A 21578-nucleotide genomic window follows, 5' to 3' on the forward strand; every position below is an offset into this window, starting at 1 on the left:
AAGTAGAACAGAAATCGAAATTGAAAAACAAAGAACAAGGGTTCAAGAGACAAAACTCTCTCTCCCTAAACCTCAAAACAAAAGCTTAAAGTAAAATTTCTTGTAAAGTATTTCGTCTTTCTTAAAGACTACCTAAATGATAAGTATTTATAGTCTCCAATGCTCTCTGGTGTCTACGGTTCCAAAATTGAGGCTGAGAAAAGGATTTGGAGTAGGCCTTGGAGTTTGGAGTAGGCTGGCTGCGGTCGGGATGTGCGTGACCGCAGGGAATGGATGGTTGGCCGCGATCGGGAAGCCTCTGACCGTGGTGAAATGGCTGTTGGCCGTGGTTGGAAATGCTTGCAAGCTGGTTTACGTGACATCTTGCTCTTCGTGTATCTATTGATTAAACCGTTGGATTGCCAAGCTGTAAAGTGTGCTGGAAAGCTGATACTTCCATGTTTGAGATCTCCAAATTTGAGCTGGATCAGACGGTGAGAAGGCCTTCAATCGGGGGTGAACTTCTGACGGTTTGACTCTGAGCTGAAAATCTCGTCTTCTATCCATTTTGTTAAGCTTTTCCCTAAGTTTCCTGAAAAGAGTCTTGGAACTACAAATACTCCAAAAACATAATAAAAGTACTTGAAAGCAATAAAAAACATAGAAAAAAGTATTTCAAAACGATCCATAAAAGTGGTCAAAAAACAGTGTTATTAACAATAGAAATCCTAATCGATATATATGCTTGTCAATATCTTCAAACAACTTGACTCTCTGGGTCTAATCTACATGATGCAATAAATGATAAAAGACATAGAAGAATGCAAAAGAATAAAACAGAAAAGTTAATAAGATAAAAAGAAGAAAGAACAATGGATCTGGGGAAGGATCCCCATCTCCATCGCCTAACCCTAGAAAAACAGAGTTTGGTAGCTCAAAATCACATTACAGGAGCACACACCCGTTTAGGGCTGCTAAACAATGTATTTATAGGTCCTAAGGTCTTCCAGGTCTCATTTAGGGTTTCTCTGAAGAGAAATGGCGAAGTCGGCTTTGATGTTGGGCCTTGTGGCTCGTCCTAAGGTCCACCGGGGGTGAGAGTCTTCCAGGGCAGGTAAAATATGTGTTTACTGCGGGTGAGAGTCTTCTAGGACTGGTGAACTGGGTCAATTTGTTCTCCATGTATCTTTTGATTGCACCGTTGGATCTTTGTGATGTAAAGTTGGTTGTCTCCTCTTGATTGTCTCCAAAGTTGAGCTGGATCATACGGTTAGAATGTCTTCATTTGAGGCTGAACTTCTGACTATCTGACTCAGAGCTAAAAATGTGGATTTCTTCCATTTTGCCATCATTTTCCCTAAGTTTTCTGAAAAGAGCCTTGAAACTACAAATACATGGAAATCATTATAAAAGTTCCTAAAACTAAGTATAACCTTTGAAAAAGCATTTGAAATCAATGGTGAAAAGTGGTCAAAATCAGGTGTTATCAACTCCCCCAGACTTAAAACTTTGTTTGTCCTCAAACAAAACAAGATCAAATCTGGAAAAATATCATTCAACAATTAAGAGGGAACTCAAAAATATCAGCAACCATACTTCTAGACCTTAATTTTGGACAATGCATCAATCAGATCAAGTCTAGAAAATTCTCACCAAAATACAAACATAACTAGTCCGTTAATCCGTCATGCGAAAATCGACACACTTAGAACTAACTTCAGTCAACTAGCTTTTAACATTCATTAAAGGTTTCAGTGGTTCTTATCAAAAGGATATTAAACAAGGCATTCAAGGTTAGGTATCAAAAAGGCTTTTTAATGGTAAGGCTGATGTGTTTAGGGTTACCTTTTTCTAGTTAGACAGAACATTATGCAAAACAGCAAGAGAGGATGGAACTGTAAATGCCCCTACAGTTTCAGTCAAATTCTTCTTGCTTCAAGATTTTTTGATCTCCTTTCTTCAAGTTCTCCTTATAGTTTCCCCAGACTTAGATTTTTGTCCAGGTTGGGAATCCATAACTCCTTAAGTGAATACCTATTGCCTTGGCTCAAGTGATTTCGTCTTCTAAGTCTCTGTTAGGCTCTTAGTAGTCATTTCCTTTCTTTCTTTTTCTCTTTTTTGTTTTTTTTTTTGTTTTTTTTTGTTTAGAGTCCTAGGGAGCATGAAATTTACCTTTTAGAATGAGCTTTTCTGAGAATTCATACGATTTCTGGCACACTCCCTTCTGGTCTCTTTCATTCTTTCTCTTGAGTAACTGAAGACTATGTTGTTCCTCCCTCTCCAGCGTTTTTGCACATATCTGTCGATATAAACTAAAGAGAGAATGCATGAGGTTTAAACATAAAGGTTTTGGGTTAAGAGTGCGGTACCAGCTAAAGATGAACTGGCCATCTAGGAAAACAAAGAGTGGTAACAATAATGTAAAGATGTCCTAGATGTATATCATGATGCCCTTTTTTAAACAAAAACCACTGATAAGAAAATTAGATGTCAAGATTAAGTCCAAGTAAAATGAGCTAGTATATCCTGTCAGAAAAGATCTTCATGAATAGAAGTCCTCTGGTGGGATTTCGTAGTGTAAGTACTCTAGCTACCGCTTAGTCTAGTACTAAACCTTGAAAGAGCTTTCATGAATGATTGGTGTAGAAGCAAACAGGTTGGTTATCATCATCAATTTTGTCATTATTCCCTCAAAATGTAATTCACCTTTGAAAACACTTTTTTAAAACTCAAAAGACTTTTGAAAAGTTTTAAGAAAACAGAAAAAATTGAAAAGTTTTAAAGAAACATGCAGAATGCAATGGCTCATGCAAGAAAACGTGGTTTGAAAGGGAAGAAATCCTCCCCCATACTTAAATCAAACTATCCCTAGTGTGAAATAAAGCAGGCAATGATGAGAAATAGAGTATGTAAAAATTAAAAAGATTGAGGAAATAGAAGACTTACCTGGTGTTGGTGATGGATTGTGAGGTGATTGTGGTGGTGATGCTTGATCAAACTTGAATTCTAGGGATCCAAAGAAGAATTGGTCAAGGTGGTGGTGGAAGTGGCCAAGGGTGGAATGGAAGTGGCGAAAAGTGGAATGGAGGTGGCCAAGGTGGAATAGAGGTGGCCAAGGTGGCCGGCTGTGCAGGCCGCGGGTCGGAGCATTGTGGCCGCGGTGGGACGCGTGCCGGCCACGAGCCAGATCTTCTTGGCCGCGGTAAAATGCATGATGGCCACGGTTGGACCTCCTTTGGCAGCGGTCAGCTCCTTTTCTTCATTTTTTTTTGTGGCATACTAATGCCTGTCTAAAATGAAAGAAACAAAACATTAATAGAAAAAAAAATTTAAACAAAAAAAAATAAGTACCTAAAATGGGTTGCCTCCCATCAAGCGCTTTGGTTTATAGTCCTTAGCTAGACTTTGCAAAGAAAAAGACTTAGTTCAAATAGGATCTTGTCCTAAGACAAGTCCTTTTCGAGATCCTTATGTTCTGTCTTGCAGGTTCTCCATCACTCCAGAGTTCTTCTGGTTCAAATGTCTTAGCTTTATGTTCTCCCCTTTTGCTCTTAAATGGTGTAGCTTCATAGAAGATGTCCTTGTCGATATTGGCAAAAGAAACTCTCCTGTTGGGCCAATCTATGATGGCTCCAGCAGTTGCTAAGAAAGGCCATCCAAGAATAATTGGATAAGAGTCATCTTTGGTCTTCACTATGTATTGATCGACAGATGCAATGCAATCTCCAATCCTTAGAGGAATGTCTCGGGCTATCCCTCTTGGTGTTGCACTTGAATCATCTGCTAAGCTAATCTTTGTCCTGGTACTTGAGATGGGCTTAATGCCAAGTCGCAAAGCAGTTGCACTGGACATCATGTTAATGCAAGCTCCAGAATCACAAAGAATATTGAGGAATCGTTCACCTCTAATGTCACAAGAGATAAGAAATTGACATTTGTCTTGAACTTTGTGCATAGTTCGAACTGGTCTTTCCTGTGGATGATCTGGTGCCTCAAATGCAGAATAAAAATCATAATAGAACTTTGCTGCATCCAACTCGAGGATTGAATATATGTATGGCATGTCAATCCTCTTAGGTGATTCATCATCCAGATCTATGACATCCGGTTCTTCTTCTGTGATCTTCATGCATGGGATGTAAGATTCATGCTCTTCTAGGTCTGCAGAGTCTCGGTGATCTGTATTATGGGAAGGAGGGGGGTTTTCTTTGGATGGGGAAGTCGCACCCGCGGCCAAGTCTCCTCCTGCCACAGGTGAAGCTCTCGCGGCTGCGGTGAGGATGGGAAATTCCGGAGGTTGCTCAGCTGCTTCTCCTTCTTGCTCTGCCAGGATGTCTTCAGAATTGGTTGATCCTCCTTCTTTGTGCTGACCATGAACAAGAGAATCCTTCTTATGATACTCAAAGATCTTCCTCACAACAAGGTTTGTGTCTCCTTGGCACCTAGAGAAATTCAATCTCTTGAAGTACACCATCTGTCCTTCCTCTGTACCATAAAGCGATTTCATTAGCCTCCTTAATCTCTAGTTTGGCAGCCTTGGCATCGATGGATCCTTGAAGGATACCATACTTCTGTCTTGGCTGTTCTTCCTCGAAAGCATATATCTTCCTTTTTAAAGTAGCAATATCTTGAGAGTGCAGATCTTCCAGCGATTTCACATGGTGAGTGAGGTCATCGATCTTCTTGTACAGGGTAGCTTCCGTAACAACTTGGAAATCAAGCTATTGATTCAGCATAGCTCCTAACACTACAAGAAATGTGAGTATTAATAGCATCGGAAGATAGCATTTTTGACAGTTCTGCTATTGTATACGGAGACGGGTTTTTTTTATAGTGTTTATTTTTATAAAACGCTATACTTTGTATCGCGGGAAAATAAAAACTATTGGCCGCGTAAATTTGGTAAGGGCGGGCACCTTACAATTGCTGATAAAAAAAAACGCTATGTTACGTCTAAAATAAATCAACATTATATAAGTCTTCTTTTTTCCGTCAACCCCAAATAACGTATATCCAAATTATTTCTTCATTGTTTCTCAGAAAATCCTTAACTCTCTCTCTCTGTCTTCCTTTCTCTCTCTGTATTCCTTTGGCGAGTCGAATCCATCAAATCGAATCCATCGAATCGAATCCATCCGATCCAATCGAAGCTTCATTGTCGATCGAATGAAAAAGGTTTGTTCTCACTCGATTCACTCTTATGATTTGGGGGTTCATCGATTTTTATCTTGTTTGGTTGCATGTTGGGTTCTGTCGAAAAGTTAGTTTGATTTCGAGTTGTATATATATTAAGGAGAAGATTTTGATTTTTTGGGTTTTGAATCTTTTATCTTGTTGGAGTTTTTGATTATTTAGTTTGGATTGAGTTTGAGTTTCATTTTCTGTATTCATCCATTTCAGATATGGTAAAGACAAGAGGAGGATCACAAGTTGCTTCCCGTCGTAGTCGACGTAATCAAGGCTTGGAGGCCACACCTGCAACAACACTGAAGGTGAAGAGAGGAAAAAAGGTTGCTAAGAAAAGCAATGGTGGTAGAAAAAAGAAAGTGCCATGTGAAGAGGTAGAAGATCCTACGCCTATTAGCTTGTCAGCTTCCAATGGGGAAGATGATTATAATGAGGAATCCGAAGATGAAGTTTCTAAGAAAGAAGTTCATGACAAAGCAGTTTCAGAGGAACAAGAGTCTAATCATCAAGCTCCTGAGTTAGAAGTTTCTGAGAAGGAAGCAGAAGATGGTTTGAATCCTGGACAGGAACATAATGAAAATGAAGAAGAAGTTGTCGATATGGAACAAGATGGAGTTACCAATGGTAACACTCAAGAAAAAGATGTGGACCAACAAAGAGAAGATGTAGTGAAGGAAAAAAAGAGAAGAGGACCAACAAAGATGCGGAAGGTGGCTGAAAATCCTCAAGAAAAGGTTGAAGTTACATTCACTGAGTGTGGTGATCATGTTGGACCTGGTTCAGTAACACTATCATCTTTTCTTGGTCCTCTTGTGAGGGAACACGTTCCGGTTACTCTTAGTGATTGGAGACAACTTGATCCAGTGACAAGAGACACAATGTGGGAGGAAATTCAGGTATATTTGCATATTACGTTTTGTTAATAACTATATATGAAATTGTAAACATGTTTGACCTCTGCAAATTATGTTGCAAGGGAGGTTTAACGTGCATGAAGAGTGGCAGAAAGCTGTTATTATAAAGCAGTTGGGAAGTTTGTGGAGGGCTGGGAAGTCAAGGCTAGTGACAGAAGTACGAGCTGCGAAGACTGCTGCTGAGAGAATAGCTTTAAAACCCAGCAACATCCCATCCATTCAAGTATGGAACTCTTGGGTTAGGAGCAAGTGTAGCACAAATTTCAACGTTAGTTAGCCATCTTTAAATAAGACACTCTCTTGTTTACATGTAATATTGTCTTATAGATTTAAACTGATTCAGATTTATATTGTAGGTAATAAGTGACAAGTACAGAGAGCTGAGAAGAAATCAGATTCCTCACACCACCAGTCGCAAAGGAATGCTTCGATTAGCTCATGATATGGTAAAATAGTTACTCAAACATCTATATTATTAATTACTTTGAATTAAAATGGTACTAACATATGTCTGTATTTTATATAGAAAAAAAAGAGTAATGACCCAAGGAAGGTAACGAGGAGTAAGATATGGATTGCGGGACACACTCATGGTGATGGTAGACCTGTGAAGCCTCAATTTGCTGAGACTATTGTAAGAATTCTTGAACTTGAGATATTGTGTACAATTAATGGATTATGATCATTGAGTTAACATCTGGACATATATCTGTATCAGGAACAAATACGGTCACTTGATAGTCAAATGGACTCCACATCAGCTTCTGAAAATATCAGGGAAGATGCTGTGAGCAAGGTTTTGGGAAAAGACAAACCTGGCCGAGTAAGGGGGTTTGGCAGAGGGATTACAGCTACTAAGTTAGCGTTTCTGCATTCTAGAGACGCAAAGATTGCTGATATGGAAAGTGAGATTAGACAGTTAAAAGGAATGGTCAACGAGTTAGCTGCGAAGAAGGTAATTATGTATTTTCATATGTCAGTTGGTTAACTAGTATTATGACATTTACTAATTCACTTTCCTTCTTTCAGAAAAGTAATGGTGATCCTGAAACATCTGCGAGTAGTGGGTTTTTGAAAGAAGGAGTGAGAGTAGAAATACTGGACTGGTTTGAGTCAACAGATGTTGTTGTTGGTGTTGGAGAATTCTACACTGCTGAACCGATGTACAAAATTGGTCGTGTACCAATTGGTCCCAATGCAGTGGCCATTGTTGTCAAGTCTGCAGTAAACCCAGAAGCTTCTCTTTGGAGGCCTACAGTAGATATGTCATCTCTTCAGCAAGCTGTGGGATGCAAAATAGCTTGGCCAATAGACAAAGTCATTTTAGACAGGGCTCCAAACTCTTCTGTCGATGTATCCAGGGTAAGTCGTTTGTAATTTTGGTTTGTAAATCTTGGTTTGTAGTTCCTTTCCATATCTCTAATCATTAGCTTTTTACATTTTAGCAAACCGATGAAGATGATATTCGAAGATGCAAAATATTTGATTGGACTAATGAAGAGGAGGAGGTTATTGGTGAAGGAATCATGTGCTCAACTAATTCAAAAGAGATGGTTAACAATATACCTCTAGGTCCGAATGCTGTTAGTATTGAAGTTGTGAAGGTGTATAAAAATGATGCATATTTGTGGAGGCCAACCGCTGATAAGTTCTTGATTGGTGATGCAATTAACGAGAAAATTGCATGGCCAGTTCTGAAGGTTGAAATCATGTCTGCAGATGCAACACCTACAAAACAGCTGAGCTAAAAGGATCTGAGCCAAAAGCAGTGGTATGCGATTTATTTGAAGTTTCTTTATTTGTTTGTCTGTTGTATTGATGTTGGTACTTGATTCTATTGTATTGATGTTGATACTTGATTCTATTTTCTGGTTTGAATTGTAGGGTCCAGGCAGCAATAGTTCTACCAAAAGTGCAAAGAGTAAGTGTTTTCTGTTAGACTGCAACAACGCTGGACGAAAGGTAGCTGAAGGAAGAGTATCTTCAACGGATCCGAACGATGTGTGCCACTTTGTACCCCTAGGTCCAAATGCAAGCAAGGTTTGGGTTGAAGTGGCTAAGATTGGTACTGCAAAGGTCTGGAAACCAACTTCAGAGATTGAATACATTTCTGATGCGATAGGTTCAACTGTGGCATGGCCAAATGACAAAATATTGTTCATTTGAAACTTAAGATTGTGTAATAGTCTTATATGCTGGTCCGGTTTGATTGCTCCGGTTATGGTTTACGTTTAATTAAAACTTGATGTATTTTGTATTTTGTGTAATAGTCTGATACTTATGTTATATTATGTGATATTAGCACTAATATGTGGTATTTGAAATTTTCAATTTTGAAATTAAAAGATATAAGAAGTAATATGATAATAAATTACTGAAATTATTTCAAAATTTCTATACCCTAATCCCTAAATTGATTTTATTCAAAATTTCTATACCCTAATCCCTAAATTGATTTTATTCAAGATTTCTATACCCTAATCCCTAAATTATTTACAATTAATTACCTGAAATTATTTAAAAATACATATACCCTAATCCCTAAATGATTTTAAAATAAACCAATACTCTAAGTCTAAAATTAATTAATTTTCGAATTATATGAAATTATACCATAAAAGCTAAACCATATTCTATACCCTAAAGTGGTAGACTCTTAAACCCTAAACCATGCTAACTTTATACCTAAAATTAATTATTGATTATTGGATTATATGAATTGATACTCTAAGTGTTTGATTAAACATAAAACATACTAAAAACTTCTTTGTACATATTACAACTAAGTGTTTGACTTAATACTATACCCTAAAGTGTTTAAGTAGACTATATACCCTAAAGTAGGATACAAACAAGTGTTTGTATTATTTAATTTGAAATATGAATACAAAATATAAGAAATAATTTTCGAATATTTTTAAACTGATTTTTATAAATTTTCAAAAAAAAATTGGATTATATACGTATTTTTAATACCATAAACCTATTTTAAAACTAAAAAAATGGAATAAACAGATTGACCAATGAATAAATTATACGCAGATCGCAGACGTGGCCTTTACTTCACCGTTGGATATGTCTCTCCACCTTTGCATCTCTAATCTGAGCCGTCCTTTACTGATGAATGCGTTTAACCGGGAAAAGGTGAATTTCCGAAAAAATTTAGATTGAGATGAAAAATTTAGCTCTACCACAATCTTTGGCGCCGACAAAAAAAAGAACACAATCTCTACCACAATCTTTCGCAACACAATCTCTCGATATCTCGATCTCTCCTTATCCCTAATACAATCTCTAACACAATTCTTCTTAACATGATAACACATTCTTCGTAACACCATCTCTTATCAGACGAACTGAAATATCTCGATCTCAGTCGTTTTCATATGGACAAGGCATGGGTTTTCCTGCCAAGGTTTGATCTTCTTAACACAATCTCTCAATCTTATAATTGTATTTCCCAATTTATCTTGTTAGGCTAACTTCTATTTCCCGATTTACCATGTAGGAATACTCTTGAGTACTCAGAAGGAGTGACTAATTTCGTGAATTCATCAGCAAGAAGATTAGGTAATCTGTCTGAAATGCTATGCCCCTGTAGAGATTGCCGCAATTTAAGCCATCAGTTATTAGAGAAGATTGTTGAGCATCTAGTGATTAGGGGTATGGATATGAAGTATAAGAGTTCTTGTTGGAGTATTCATGGTGAGAAAAGAGATTGTACGGAAGATATTGCTCCTGGATCTGAAACTGAGGCTTTTGATTTGTTGAAGACAGCATTTTGTATAGGTGAAGGTAATCCGAATGACAATGGGGAACCAAATGAGGAGGATGAAGCTCTAGAAGAAACTGAATTCAGGACGAAGTTAAGAGAAGCTGAAACTCCATTGTACTCTACTTGTGTGAAATACACAAAGGTGGCAGCAATCATGGGACTCTACAGAATCAAAGTTAAGAGTGGTTTGTCTGAGAACTACTTTGATCAGCTGTTGGTTTTAATTCAAGATATGCTACCTGAAGACAATGTGCTTCCGAAGAGTACAGACGCAATCAAAAAGTTTCTGAAGGTCTTTGGTTTTGGGTACGAGAATATTCATGCTTGTAGGAATGATTGCATATTATATAGGAAGGAGTTTGAAAAGCTAGAAAGCTGTCCAAGGTGCAAAGTTTCAAGATGGGAGAAAGATAAGCACAGTAATGAGATGAAGATAGGGATTCCAGCAAAGATCCTTAGATATTTTCCAATCAAGGACAGATTTAGGAGGATGTTTAGATCAAAAAGGATGGCTGAGCATTTGCGTTGGCATTCAACAAATGCAACTGAAGATGGTACAATGCGACATCCTGTTGATTCTATATCTTGGGCACAAGTGAATGACAGATGGCCTGACTTTGCTGCCGAACCAAGGAACCTTAGACTTGGACTTTGTACAGACGGGATGAACCCTTTCTCTATGCAAAACACCAATCACAGCACATGGCCAGTATTGTTGGTCAACTATAACACGCCTCCAACAATGTGTATGCAGGCTGAGAATATAATGTTAACTTTGTTGATCCCTGGTCCATCAGCTCCTGGTAATAACATAGATGTCTACTTAGCACCTTTGATTGAAGATTTACAAGATTTGTGGTCTGAGGGTATTGAAGTGTATGACTCATTTGCGAAGGAGAACTTCACACTTAGAGCCATACTACTTTGGAGTATCAGTGACTATCCAGCCTTGGGAGTATTGTCTGGAAGTAAAGTCAAGGGGAAACAAGCTTGCATCGTCTGTGGAAAGGATACTCCTTCTATGTGGCTTAACTTTAGCCGTAAGTATGTATACATGGGAAATAGAAAGAGACTACCGCCTGGCCATCCTTACAGATTTAAAAAAGGGTGGTTTGACAACACTGTTGAAGTTGGGAGAGCTAATAGGATACAAACAGGTGCTGAAATTTATGAGACAGTAAAGGCGTTTAGGAATGATTTTGGAAGACCTCTAGACAAGGAAAAAAAAAGAAAAAGAACAGATTTGGAAGATGATGAGCTGGTTGAAGAAGATGAGTGTGAAGAATCAAATGATCTATGGCGGTGGAAGAAGAGATCAATATTCTTTGAACTACCTTACTGGAAGGTAAAGTAACTTAACTAAACAATATTCTCAGTTTCTTGTATACGTATATGCCTAACAGTTTATTGTTTAATGTCTTAGGAATTGCCTGTGCGTCACAATATTGATATGATGCACGTAGAAAAAAATGTCTCGGATGCTATATTGTCTATCTTGATGCAAACTGCCAAGTCGAAAGATGGTTTGAAAGCAAGAAAAGACTTAGAAGATATTGGAATCAGAAAGCACTTGCACTCAGAGGTTAGGGGAAAGAAAACATACTTACCTCCAGCAGCCTATTGGTTATCCAAGAAAGAGAAGGCCATTTTTTGCCAAAGGTTATCTAAGTTTAGAGGTCGTGATGGTTATTGTGGTAATATTGCTAACAATGTTTCAGTTAACCCTCATAATATAGGAAGTTTGAAGTCGCATGATCATCATGTGCTAGTACAAAACTTGTTACCAGCTGCGTTAAGAGGTTTGTTACGTAGAGGACCTAGGATTGCTATTACCAGATTATGCAATTACTTTAACAGATTGTGCCAGCGTATCATTGACCCAGAGAAACTCATAACAATGGAGTCTGAGTTTGTGGAAACAATGTGTCAACTGGAGCGGTTCTTCCCTCCATCCTTGTTTGATATCATGTTCCACCTTCCAATACATCTATCAAAAGAGGCACGTTTAGGAGGACCAGTCCACTTCCGCTGGATGTATCCCTTTGAAAGGTTTGATGTACTCAATTACTTTACTATATGAAATTCATGCAATAATGTTAGTCTAATATGCATATATGTTGACTGAATTGTAGGTACATGAAAAAATTAAAGGTTTATGTTAAGAATCATGCAAAGCCAGAAGCATGTATGGCTGAGGGATATTTATCTGAAGAATGCATTGCATTTTGTTTAGAGTTCCTTCAAGATTCAGTACCAGTTCAAGAAAGAGTGAATCGTAATGAAGATATTGAGGATGATAGGATGGTACTTCAAGGTCGACCTCTACAGAAGGGTAAACAGGTCACCCTTTCTGATAAAGATAGAGACAATGCACATCGCTATGTGCTAATGAACATGGCTTGTATGGAACCGTATGTTGGGTAAGAGGATATCCTTTTAGTTTCAGCTCTATTTAAAATTTGTATTTCATTTTCATAGTTGTTGTTTACTGTAAACTCAGGATGCATTTGGAAGAATTACAAGCTACTGATGCTCGATGTGAGAAAAATGAAACTTTGTTGTGGAAAAACCATACAGAGCAGTTTGCACAATGGGTTAAAACAAAGGTTGTCATCTTCACTCTTCTTGATTACCATTTCAGTAAATGTACGGATTGGTTAGTTCATGTTCATGTTCAGATTTTTAGATTACTGATTGCTCTGAAATTGGTGGTTTTTTCCTGGATCAGATTCATTCAGATGCAACTGTAGGACATTCCAAGGAGATAAAGTGGTTAGCATTTGGACCTAGAAATGTTGCGCAAGCACATAAAGGGTTCATCGTCAATGGGCAGAGATTTCACACAGATGCAGTTAAGCGGAAGACACAAAACAGTGGAGTCACTTATGAAGCATTTAGCATGTGTAGATCAAGTGCACGAGATACAAGACAAGTAGCTGATATGCTTACATATTATGGAGTGATAAAGGAGATTCTACTTATGGACTATCACATGTTCAAAGTACCTCTGTTTAGATGCAATTGGGCCAACTCAGGGAATGGTGTGAAAGAAGAAGATGGCTTCACTCTTGTGAACCTTCATATGAACCAAGCAGCATATTTGAAAGATCCATTCATTCTACCTTCTCAAGCGAAACAAGTATTCTACTCTAGGGAAGATGATTCTTCAAATTGGTATGTTGTTGTGAGAGCACCACCTAGAGGCTATCATGAGTTGGAAACAGAGGAGGATTTAGGTTCTGCACCTTTACCTATACCAGAAGTTGAAGATCTCGATGGTGAACATTCTGATGATGATAGTGTTTATGTTAGGGATGATTGTGAAGGGTTATTAGTGGTTGATTGATAGAATAAACATGGAAATGTTGATGATTTTTGGTTTTGGTTGCTGATGATTTTGGATTTGTAAACGTGGAAATGATTAATGAATGGTATTTTTTGTTATGAAATTATTATCACCAAAATAATTTGCAATTTAATAAAACCAAAATTAATTTTTATTATTAAAAATAATTATTTAAATCTAAATTCGGGTCATTATAAATTAATTTAATAACAGAAAAATATATGCTATCTTTGTCAAACAATTCAGATAGGTACAACCAAATCATAACAATTAATACATGCTATTATAAAAATTAATAATAGCAGCGTCATAAACGCTATTGGCATTTACTTAAATATAGCATTCGACAAGTCCGCTATCTAAAGTGCCAGACCTACGATGACGGGCGCTGTCAGAGCGCTTAAGGAAACGCTATGTTATACGATTCATAGCGGTTAACGACCGCTAATAATACCCACATTTCTTGTAGTGCCTTTTCCTAATCTTCGGGATCTTTAGGAAATTCAGGCTCTTTGTAAGCTAATCCACTCCTAAGTGTGATAGCTTTCACATGATCAGAGGGACCTGCTTCACTTGAGCTTTCAAAAGAATTTTCACTTGGCTCCTCTTCAGAATTTTCTATGTTTCTAGAATTGGTTTTGATCATCAGGCTAAGGAGGGTGGAAAATTTTTCATTGAAATCCTCTTGCATCATTTTTAATTCAGATCTAAGATCACTAATCTCTTGAGACCTAGATTTTTCAAGCTCTATAATCTTTTTGCTTAGGTTTTCAGCTTCAGAAGAGGGAAAACTAGGATATGAAACAGGATTAGATTGAATAGCCAAGATTGGTTCGGAAGGTGGTTTCCAGGCAAGTTCGGAAGACGGTTTCCCGCGGTCAGAAGGCTGGCGACCGCGGTGAAACAGGTCTTGGCCGCGGTCAGCATCATCACGACCGCGGTGAAAGCTTGGTTTGCCGCGGTCCGGATGAATGGACCCGCGGTGATTAGAAACGAATGGAAAATCTTGAATTTGATAGACTTTTGCAGTGTTAACCATCCCTGGACCATAAGAATCCATTGGGTTGTCCCAGCCGTTAAAGTTACACGTATTGTGTACCTTATTTGGTTGTTGCAATCCAAGATGACTCATTATGTAATGGAGACACTTCATAACTTCCGAAATTTCTTCTTTCTTCTCAGGAAGTGCAGAATTACCAAAGGTTACTTGATTTCGGATGCTGTTTGCGAAATTTTTAATGAAAACGTGAGCATCTTCTACAGATCTAGTTGAGAAATCTCCATTACTTGCTGTGTCGAAAGAGTGTCGTAACTCTGGAGTTATACCGCGATAGAAGATACCCAGCAGGTATTCCTCGGTATATCCATGGTGTGGACAATCTCTTTGGTATTCCCTAAATCTTTCCCAAGTATCTAAAAGATCTTCATCTTCTTTTTGTTTAAAAGTTCTTATCTTGTTTCTTAAGAGATTTGAACGATTTCTAGTGTAAAAACGATTTAGGAAAGAAGTTCTACACGCTGCCCACATTTTTAGTGAAGCAGGTGGCAAAGATTTTAGCCATTTTTTGGCATTATCTCTAAGAGAGAATGGGAAAAGACTACACTTGTGGTAATCCCCATTTGCTGTAATGGTTGCACATAATTCTTCGAACGTCTCGATATGGTCAATCGGGTGTTCGAAATTGTAACCATGGAATTGATTTTGCTGAACTAAATGGATATAGGGTACCTTAATTTCGGTTTTGCCATCCTCAGGTAAGGCTGGTTGAATAGCTCTTCGATCTCCCAAGAATTTCTCGAATCTTCACGTTTTGTCGATCTGATTAGCTCATTGTCATCATAGATCGGTTCTTCAAACTCATCATCAGTTAGGTCATCATTGATTGGATCACCATCCACACGATATGGTGGATCACCAAGAGTCTCGGGAACATGTTCCTGGCCTCTCATCACAGAGAAACCTGAAAGTTTCAAAAGAAAAGTAAAAGTAAACAAGTGTTCTAATGGATTTAAGCTGGGATTCGCAACGAAACAAATCAAAGTCCCCGGCAACGGCGCCAAAAACTTGATGCGATTGTAAACGGGGTTGGTCGGTTTTTGTTTTACTAAGCTTCAGGTTTTAAATTTATAACCCCTAAATTTCTGCAAGTGCACAGATGTGCGATGTAGTACTTAGGGTATCGATCCACAGAGACTTAGTTGTTTCAGTACGAATTCACGGCTATGCTTAAATCAGATTAGAACTAAACAATTTGGGTTTTGGTTTTGGGTTTTGGTTGTCACTAAATCTAAACTAGAAAGCAATTAAAAACTAAAAAGCAATTGACAAAAACGAAAGCAAACGAAAGCAAGTAGTAGGCGATTAAACAAGAGGCGATTTGAAGCAAAGAACAAGCGAATGAATAGCAAACTAAAATTGAAGGTTATAAGCAATGAAAGACAAACGTTGGGGCTCAAGGGGTTTCGCAGGGGTTCATGGACTAAGCTATGTCGATTTTAAACAAATGATAAAGGTAATCAACTACGTATGTTCTAGAACTCGAGGCACGGAAGTATGAATAGCCTACTTTCGCAGCACTAAACAACTATCTCTCGCAACCCTGATCAGTAGGTTTCCACTCTGATCCTGGAAGAGAGAAGATGCAATAGCAGAACAAGACTCATCAACATTCACAACTCAACTACAGGTAGGTTTCCACTCATATAGAAGAATTGCTCGTTTCACCCTAGTTTAGACAATCAATGAATACTTTCGCAACATATCATATCAGATCGGCTTCTAAGTGGCCAGCAAAGAATCACGCAGTAAGATTAAAGGCAAATAAAGAACATCTAGAAGATTAATAATCCTAAATCTATCGATTCATAAGCAAAGACACATGAAATTCCCTTTGAACAATCCCTTTAAACCCAACTGGGTAACTACTCAAACTTATTGTAAACAATCATCACAGAGTATTGAAAGTGCAGGAAATTAAAGAAAAGAAGGAAGAAAAACGAATAACAGAGAAGCAGATGGAGGCGCGATGTCTTCCTCCAGCGGCGGCTCCTCCTTCAAAAACGGCGGCCTCCCTCTCTAGGGTTTGAGTCTCACACGAAAATTTGAGAACAGAAAAGAACACACCCTTTAGAATGACCTAAAGGGGGTATTTATAGCTTCTGGAGTGGTCCTGGACACTTAGGGCTTCAAAAAGAACGAAAGGAATTGATTTGGGCTTTAATTAAGTCGTCTGAAAATTGAACGACCAAGTTCCGCAGTCGCGGTGGCTCTACCCGCGGGAAAACAGGTGTTGGCCGCAGTCCCGACACACAGCTCTCTTCCGGAACTGCATTTTCTATCATTCTTACATCGGGAATATCTGAAGATCTCACCGTTGGATTGTCTCCAAACCAAGTGCATTAGAAAGCTGGTTGGATCCTATATGTTGTCTCAAATTTTTGGGGTGATCAGACGGTGAGAAAGCCTTCATCGCTTGTCATACTTCTGGCGGTCTGCATTTCCAAAATTGCTCATTTGTTCCAAATTGCATATCTTTTGCCCAAGTTTCCTGAAAAGTCTTTTGAAACTCTAAAACATTGAAAACACTTTAAAAACCATTGAAAACAGAGTTAAAACACCTGCATAAGACATAATTATGATCCATAAAAGTGGTCAAAATACGGTGTTATCACATGTACATCTTCTCTAACTTATCCCACAACTCCTTGCAAGTCGTGATGTTCATCACCTGATTGGTGATATCATCAGAGAGACAAAGTCGAATCGTCGAAACAGCTTGATCCTGCATATCGTCCCAATCATCCTTCTTGATCTTGTCCGGCTTCTTCTCTAACAGCGCCTTCTTCATACCCTGCTGCGTCAGCACATCCTTGACTCGACTTTGCCACAGACTGAAATTCCCTTTCCCATCGAACCTAGGAACATTGAACTTGAGAGAATTTCCTTTCGTCATGGCACGTGGAAAACCTTGAGCTCTGATACCACTTGTTGTGAATCAAGCACGAAGAAAGCAATAAACTTAAGAGAGAAATCGCAAATTGAGGCAAACACCCGTTTAGGGTTTTCTTATTATTTGTGTGAATGAATAATTACAACCACTAAGCCTTGTATTTATAGCCCCAAAAAAATCCGACTCCCAAATCACCTAGAAAAAGGAAAACCTAAGTCTAGCCCAATAAGGAAACCCCCCCCCCCCCCACACCCCCAAGTGAATTCGCGTTCCCCTTTGACCCAATGAAGCCCACTAGGCCCAGTTAGAACTCGCCGGCTTGTAACGTGCCGAATCAGCTCGCTCTAGCAGGGCCCCTTTAGAATATTTGTTACTTAGAAACAACAATGAGTTCTTGTTTATTCCGAGGAGCAGGACCAAAATTGAATTGAGCCATATGATATCTCACAACTCTGTTTCGTGATGATATATATGGAGCCACAAATCTTTGTTTGTTTGGATAACCAGAATCAACAAGATAATATTTTTCTGGTGGCAGCAAAGGGAACTCAGAGTCACTTTGTTGTGCCATTGTCAAAACTGATGTATCGTGGCATGATCTTGGTGCTCCATTCCAAATATATGTGAATAACATATTCAAATCACATATTGCCATGATGTTCAAGGATGGATTATCATGTCGATCCCAATACATTCCTTGTAATTCTTGTTTCACTTTTACGCATACATGAGTTCCATCCATAGCTCCAACAAATCCACTGAAATATGGCCAATATCTTCGATCTTGTATAAGTCTTTCTGGAATTCTGCCAAGGTGTTCTCTTGTTGGAGTTCTAATATAATGACATGCAAGTAATTCAGTAGCCTTAAGAACTTCAATGAATTTTCTTTGTACAGTTTCTTGATTTCGATCAAATCTCAAACCAACATCTCTTTGAACTTCATTGTGCCCACATATCCGTAAAAATATAGCCACACTTTCTTCAATGCTCATATTTAATGTTGGTTGAAGACCGTAATTTTTTTGTAGCGTATCACAGAACATTATAAAACATGGCATTGACATTCGCAGTAACTGAAGATAAGCCCTAGCATCTTGTTGTAGTCGAGGCCAAATATTTTCCCAATCCAAACCTCGGTCTGTTAGTTCTGGTGCTCTTTTAAAATATTGATGATGCAAACTTGGCTGAATTATTAACTCCATAAATTGCTCATTTTCCAAATTCCACAATTCAATTCTCTCTTCGTAACTTAGGTTGTGGATGCCTTGTGATCGTAACTGACATAAACAAAAAATCTGAAATTTTAAACACGAAATAAAAAACATCATTAGAAAATATAAATGTATATTAAACAAGGACACAAAAAGTTGAAATAAAAAAATAAAAATATTAAATATTTCATTACATAAACGAGAATATTTAAACACAATTGTTACAGACTAATCTTCATCTTCAGAACAATTTTGACAAATTTTCGTTTACATTTGTGTTTGTTCCTTGCGGAGTATCCCATATGTTAAATATACCTCCTGGTCTAGGTATTTGATGTCCAGTTTCAGAATAATTTGTGAAATCAACACTGCGTGATGTTGTTGGTTGAGCGTTTGGTGAAGCTCTTAAAGTTTCTTGTTCGTTAGTTCTCGTACTGTCTACTTGACCTCCAACAGAAAATCCATATTGAACATGGGCTGGAGTCATTCCCTATGAGCCGCCTTGTTGAAAGTTTTGTGTCTCACCTCTTGCGTGAAAGTTTGATGGTGAAACCTAAGGTTGAAAGTTCGGTTGAAGCCCCCATTGTTGAGCATATGGGGGTGTGCCCCATTGTTCCACATTTGGTAGTATGCCCCATTGTTGTGCATTTGGTGGTGTGCCTCATTGTGGATACGGTTGAGGTGAACCCCATTGTTGAGCATTCGGTGGTGTACCCCAATGTTTAAAGTTGGAGGGCCATAATGCTCCTGAATTTTACTTTCCGGAAGATGGACTACCAGATGATAACCCTCCTGAATTTGGACTTCCAAATGATTGGCCGGAACCTAACTGTTTTGGCACATCTTGGTTGTTCCGTGATACACAAGTCATAGCTTCTAGCAGTTGTAGCTTATCCTCATCTATGCCTTCCACTATATCAATAAAATACTTACGCCGAAATACTAACTCCTTCAATGTATTAAGGCATGCCCAATAAAATTTAGTGCCATTTGGAATTTTTAGCGCAAGGAATATGGTTTCTGCCTTTTTCCATTCATCGTAGTCAGCTTGGTCAAAAGCACCTAGAAGAAGTTATTGGAAACTTTGTCATTGAAACTCTGTATATCCTGCAATGGTTTCTTGTATGGTTTTCTCGAATGATTGTCTTCTACGACCTCCTCATGAACCACTCGAAACAGAAATCTGTGAGCTACCACCTAATCTTTGTGAACTAATCTCTTGTCGAACGCTAGACTGCGAGTTGACCCTCCCTCGTTGGCCTCTACGAGCAAAATTTTGAACTGGTTGACTTCTATATTCATTCGAATGGCGTGTATCATCGTCAACGGTTACATGATAGACTTCTTCTTCCTCTTGTGTCTCAGGAACTTGTGTTTGTTGCATATCACCGTTGTCGGTGTCTGAGTCATCAAAGCCTTCTTTATCAAGTGCATCTTCGTTGATCAGTTCTTCTCTTATTTGTCGTGAAGAGTGTTGAGATTGTGAGTGAACATCATATAATATAAGTCATTTTACCATCACATCCCAAAACTCTGGCAGCTGTCGGTTAAATTGCAGCCCTACAAATTTAAAATCATAAATTTCTTATTTCCATACATTGAATACATATTTTCATTATTAAAAGGATTAAATGTACTTACGAATTCACGTTCCTTCCACCATTCTTCAGATGCATATATCATATATGTCTCAGGATCAACCGAGATACCAGTATAATTCATAAGAGCCTTCCATCTCTTGTATCTTTTTTTTTTTAATTCATCAAGCTTGTTTTTGAAGAATGCATAAGTTATATTCAAGTTGAACGCTCGATTAAACTTTTTGAACCATATACTCTCTACCAGCAGACGAAGGAATCTTGAGAGTATAATTATCCATAGCAATTGCTTCGTTGAATAATTAAATTAATGTTTTTTCTTATATATACGACCATTTGCATTTGTCTTTGTTCTACAGAATTTATTAAATTACATTTTTACTTATGATATTATATATGATTAATATATAAATGTGAAAAGAAAAATGTAATATTTACCCTAGCAGTTGTTTTCGTGGGAGGAGTTAAAATTTCAACCGGACGAGTTGATCTTGTCTGTCTGGAGGAATTCGCATTGCATCGCCGATTACCCGACATATCGACAATTAATAAAATTTAAATATTAGTTTTAAGATTTTTAAAAACGAAAGTATTATATATTTCTAAGTATTTCAATTTTTCTTATTTAATAGTAATGTTTAGACTATAATTTATATTTTTTACTAACTGCCATTGTAATTAAGTAATACCAAAAAACTAAAACGCAAAAGTTTTTTTTTAAAAAATGGTAATAAAAAAATACAGCAAACCTAATACACATAAGGACACATCAACGATAATTCTTCTAATTATTCTACACTTATAAATCTTCATATACTTTGGAAAAACACAAAAAAAATAACTTATATTTTTTTAAGAGAAGATATCATTTTCTATCATTTTTAGCCATTTAACTGATCATTTCTTAGTGTTGAAAACATACAACCCTATTTATTTGATGTTCCTAATTTAGCAATTTGTAAATTATAAGTCATTGATATTAACTCATATAATTTATTAAACTATTATACTGTGATGTATTTATTTTAGTAAATATTAGAAATTAATTATATTTAGTTATTTTATATATATATATATATATCTTATAAGCCCAGCATGAATTTTATTCATTCCAATTTAGTTTGTGAATTGTAAATATAATAACATATCAATTTATATTTTAATCTAAAACATGAGTAGATTTTATATTTAAACCTAATCAAATTTAGAATAAACACTAATTTTATTGTTATGCAAATATGATTCAAGTAGTTAGTTGATATATGCAATAATATAAAATAAGATTAATCTGAGTTTTTTCATAAAATATATTTAATTAGTATAGAAAAAAAATTTGTCTTTTTTGTCTTTTTTATCTGCCTTTTTTTTGTATTTGTGTATATAAGCGATTGATTCTGTAGGGAAATGAACATAGATATATATAGGGAATAATTTATGATTTAAAAATAATTCAAAATTTATAGATTAGGTGCGTTTTTTAAGAAATCCGCAGGATAATAGCAGTGTTTCGTTTTGAAGTGCGGATTTCTCTATTATCCACTGGATAATTCCACTATTCATTTTTTAAAAAACACCATTTATTGTAAAAAGCGGTTGATTGGTAAACAAGGTGCGGT

At 37.2% G+C, this 21578-nt stretch overlaps 2 protein-coding genes, 1 non-coding gene and 1 pseudogene across 3 annotated transcripts; 2 read left to right on the forward strand and 2 right to left on the reverse strand.

Annotated features, from left to right (window-relative positions):
- The first annotated feature begins 9466 nt into the window (after positions 1–9466).
- LOC112085435 lies at positions 9467–13201 on the forward strand. Its single transcript, XM_024154649.1, has 6 exons — positions 9467–9495; positions 9589–11200; positions 11279–11904; positions 11988–12275; positions 12356–12461; positions 12584–13201. Exons 1-6 carry the CDS (start codon positions 9467–9469, stop codon positions 13199–13201), a joined length of 3279 nt encoding a protein of 1092 aa, XP_024010417.1.
- Positions 13202–14562: 1361 nt separating this feature from the next.
- Positions 14563–14670, forward strand: LOC112085821. Its single transcript, XR_002899111.1, has one exon. It is a non-coding gene; the product is annotated as a small nucleolar RNA R71 (small nucleolar RNA).
- A 2851-nt stretch (positions 14671–17521) lies between these two features.
- Positions 17522–19066, reverse strand: LOC112085436. The gene is made up of 2 exons (XM_024154650.1): positions 18890–19066; positions 17522–18430 (listed from the first exon to the last, which is right to left on the reverse strand). The coding sequence occupies exons 1-2, from the start codon at positions 19064–19066 to the stop codon at positions 17522–17524; spliced, it is 1086 nt and encodes a 361-aa protein (XP_024010418.1).
- A 297-nt stretch (positions 19067–19363) lies between these two features.
- On the reverse strand, positions 19364–20243 carry LOC112085502 (annotated as a pseudogene).
- Positions 20244–21578: the final 1335 nt, after the last annotated feature.

This window comes from Eutrema salsugineum, unplaced genomic scaffold, assembly GCF_000478725.1.
Source record: "Eutrema salsugineum unplaced genomic scaffold, Eutsalg1_0 scaffold_3, whole genome shotgun sequence".
Lineage (NCBI taxonomy): Eukaryota > Viridiplantae > Streptophyta > Magnoliopsida > Brassicales > Brassicaceae > Eutrema > Eutrema salsugineum.

Excerpts from the sequence above, each read along its gene's own strand:
- LOC112085435 (XM_024154649.1), top strand. The coding sequence starts at position 9,467 with ATGGACAAGGCATGGGTTTTCCTGCCAAG. Across the intron at positions 9,496-9,588 it reads GCATGGGTTTTCCTGCCAAG|GAATACTCTTGAGTACTCAG; the intron begins GTTTGATCTTCT and ends TTTACCATGTAG. Across the intron at positions 11,905-11,987 it reads TGGATGTATCCCTTTGAAAG|GTACATGAAAAAATTAAAGG; the intron begins GTTTGATGTACT and ends ACTGAATTGTAG.
- LOC112085436 (XM_024154650.1), bottom strand. The coding sequence starts at position 19,066 with ATGCTCAACAATGGGGTTCACCTCAACCGTATCCACAATGAGGCACAC. Across the intron at positions 18,431-18,889 it reads ATCAAACTTTCACGCAAGAG|TTACGATCACAAGGCATCCA; the intron begins GTGAGACACAAA and ends TGTTTATGTCAG.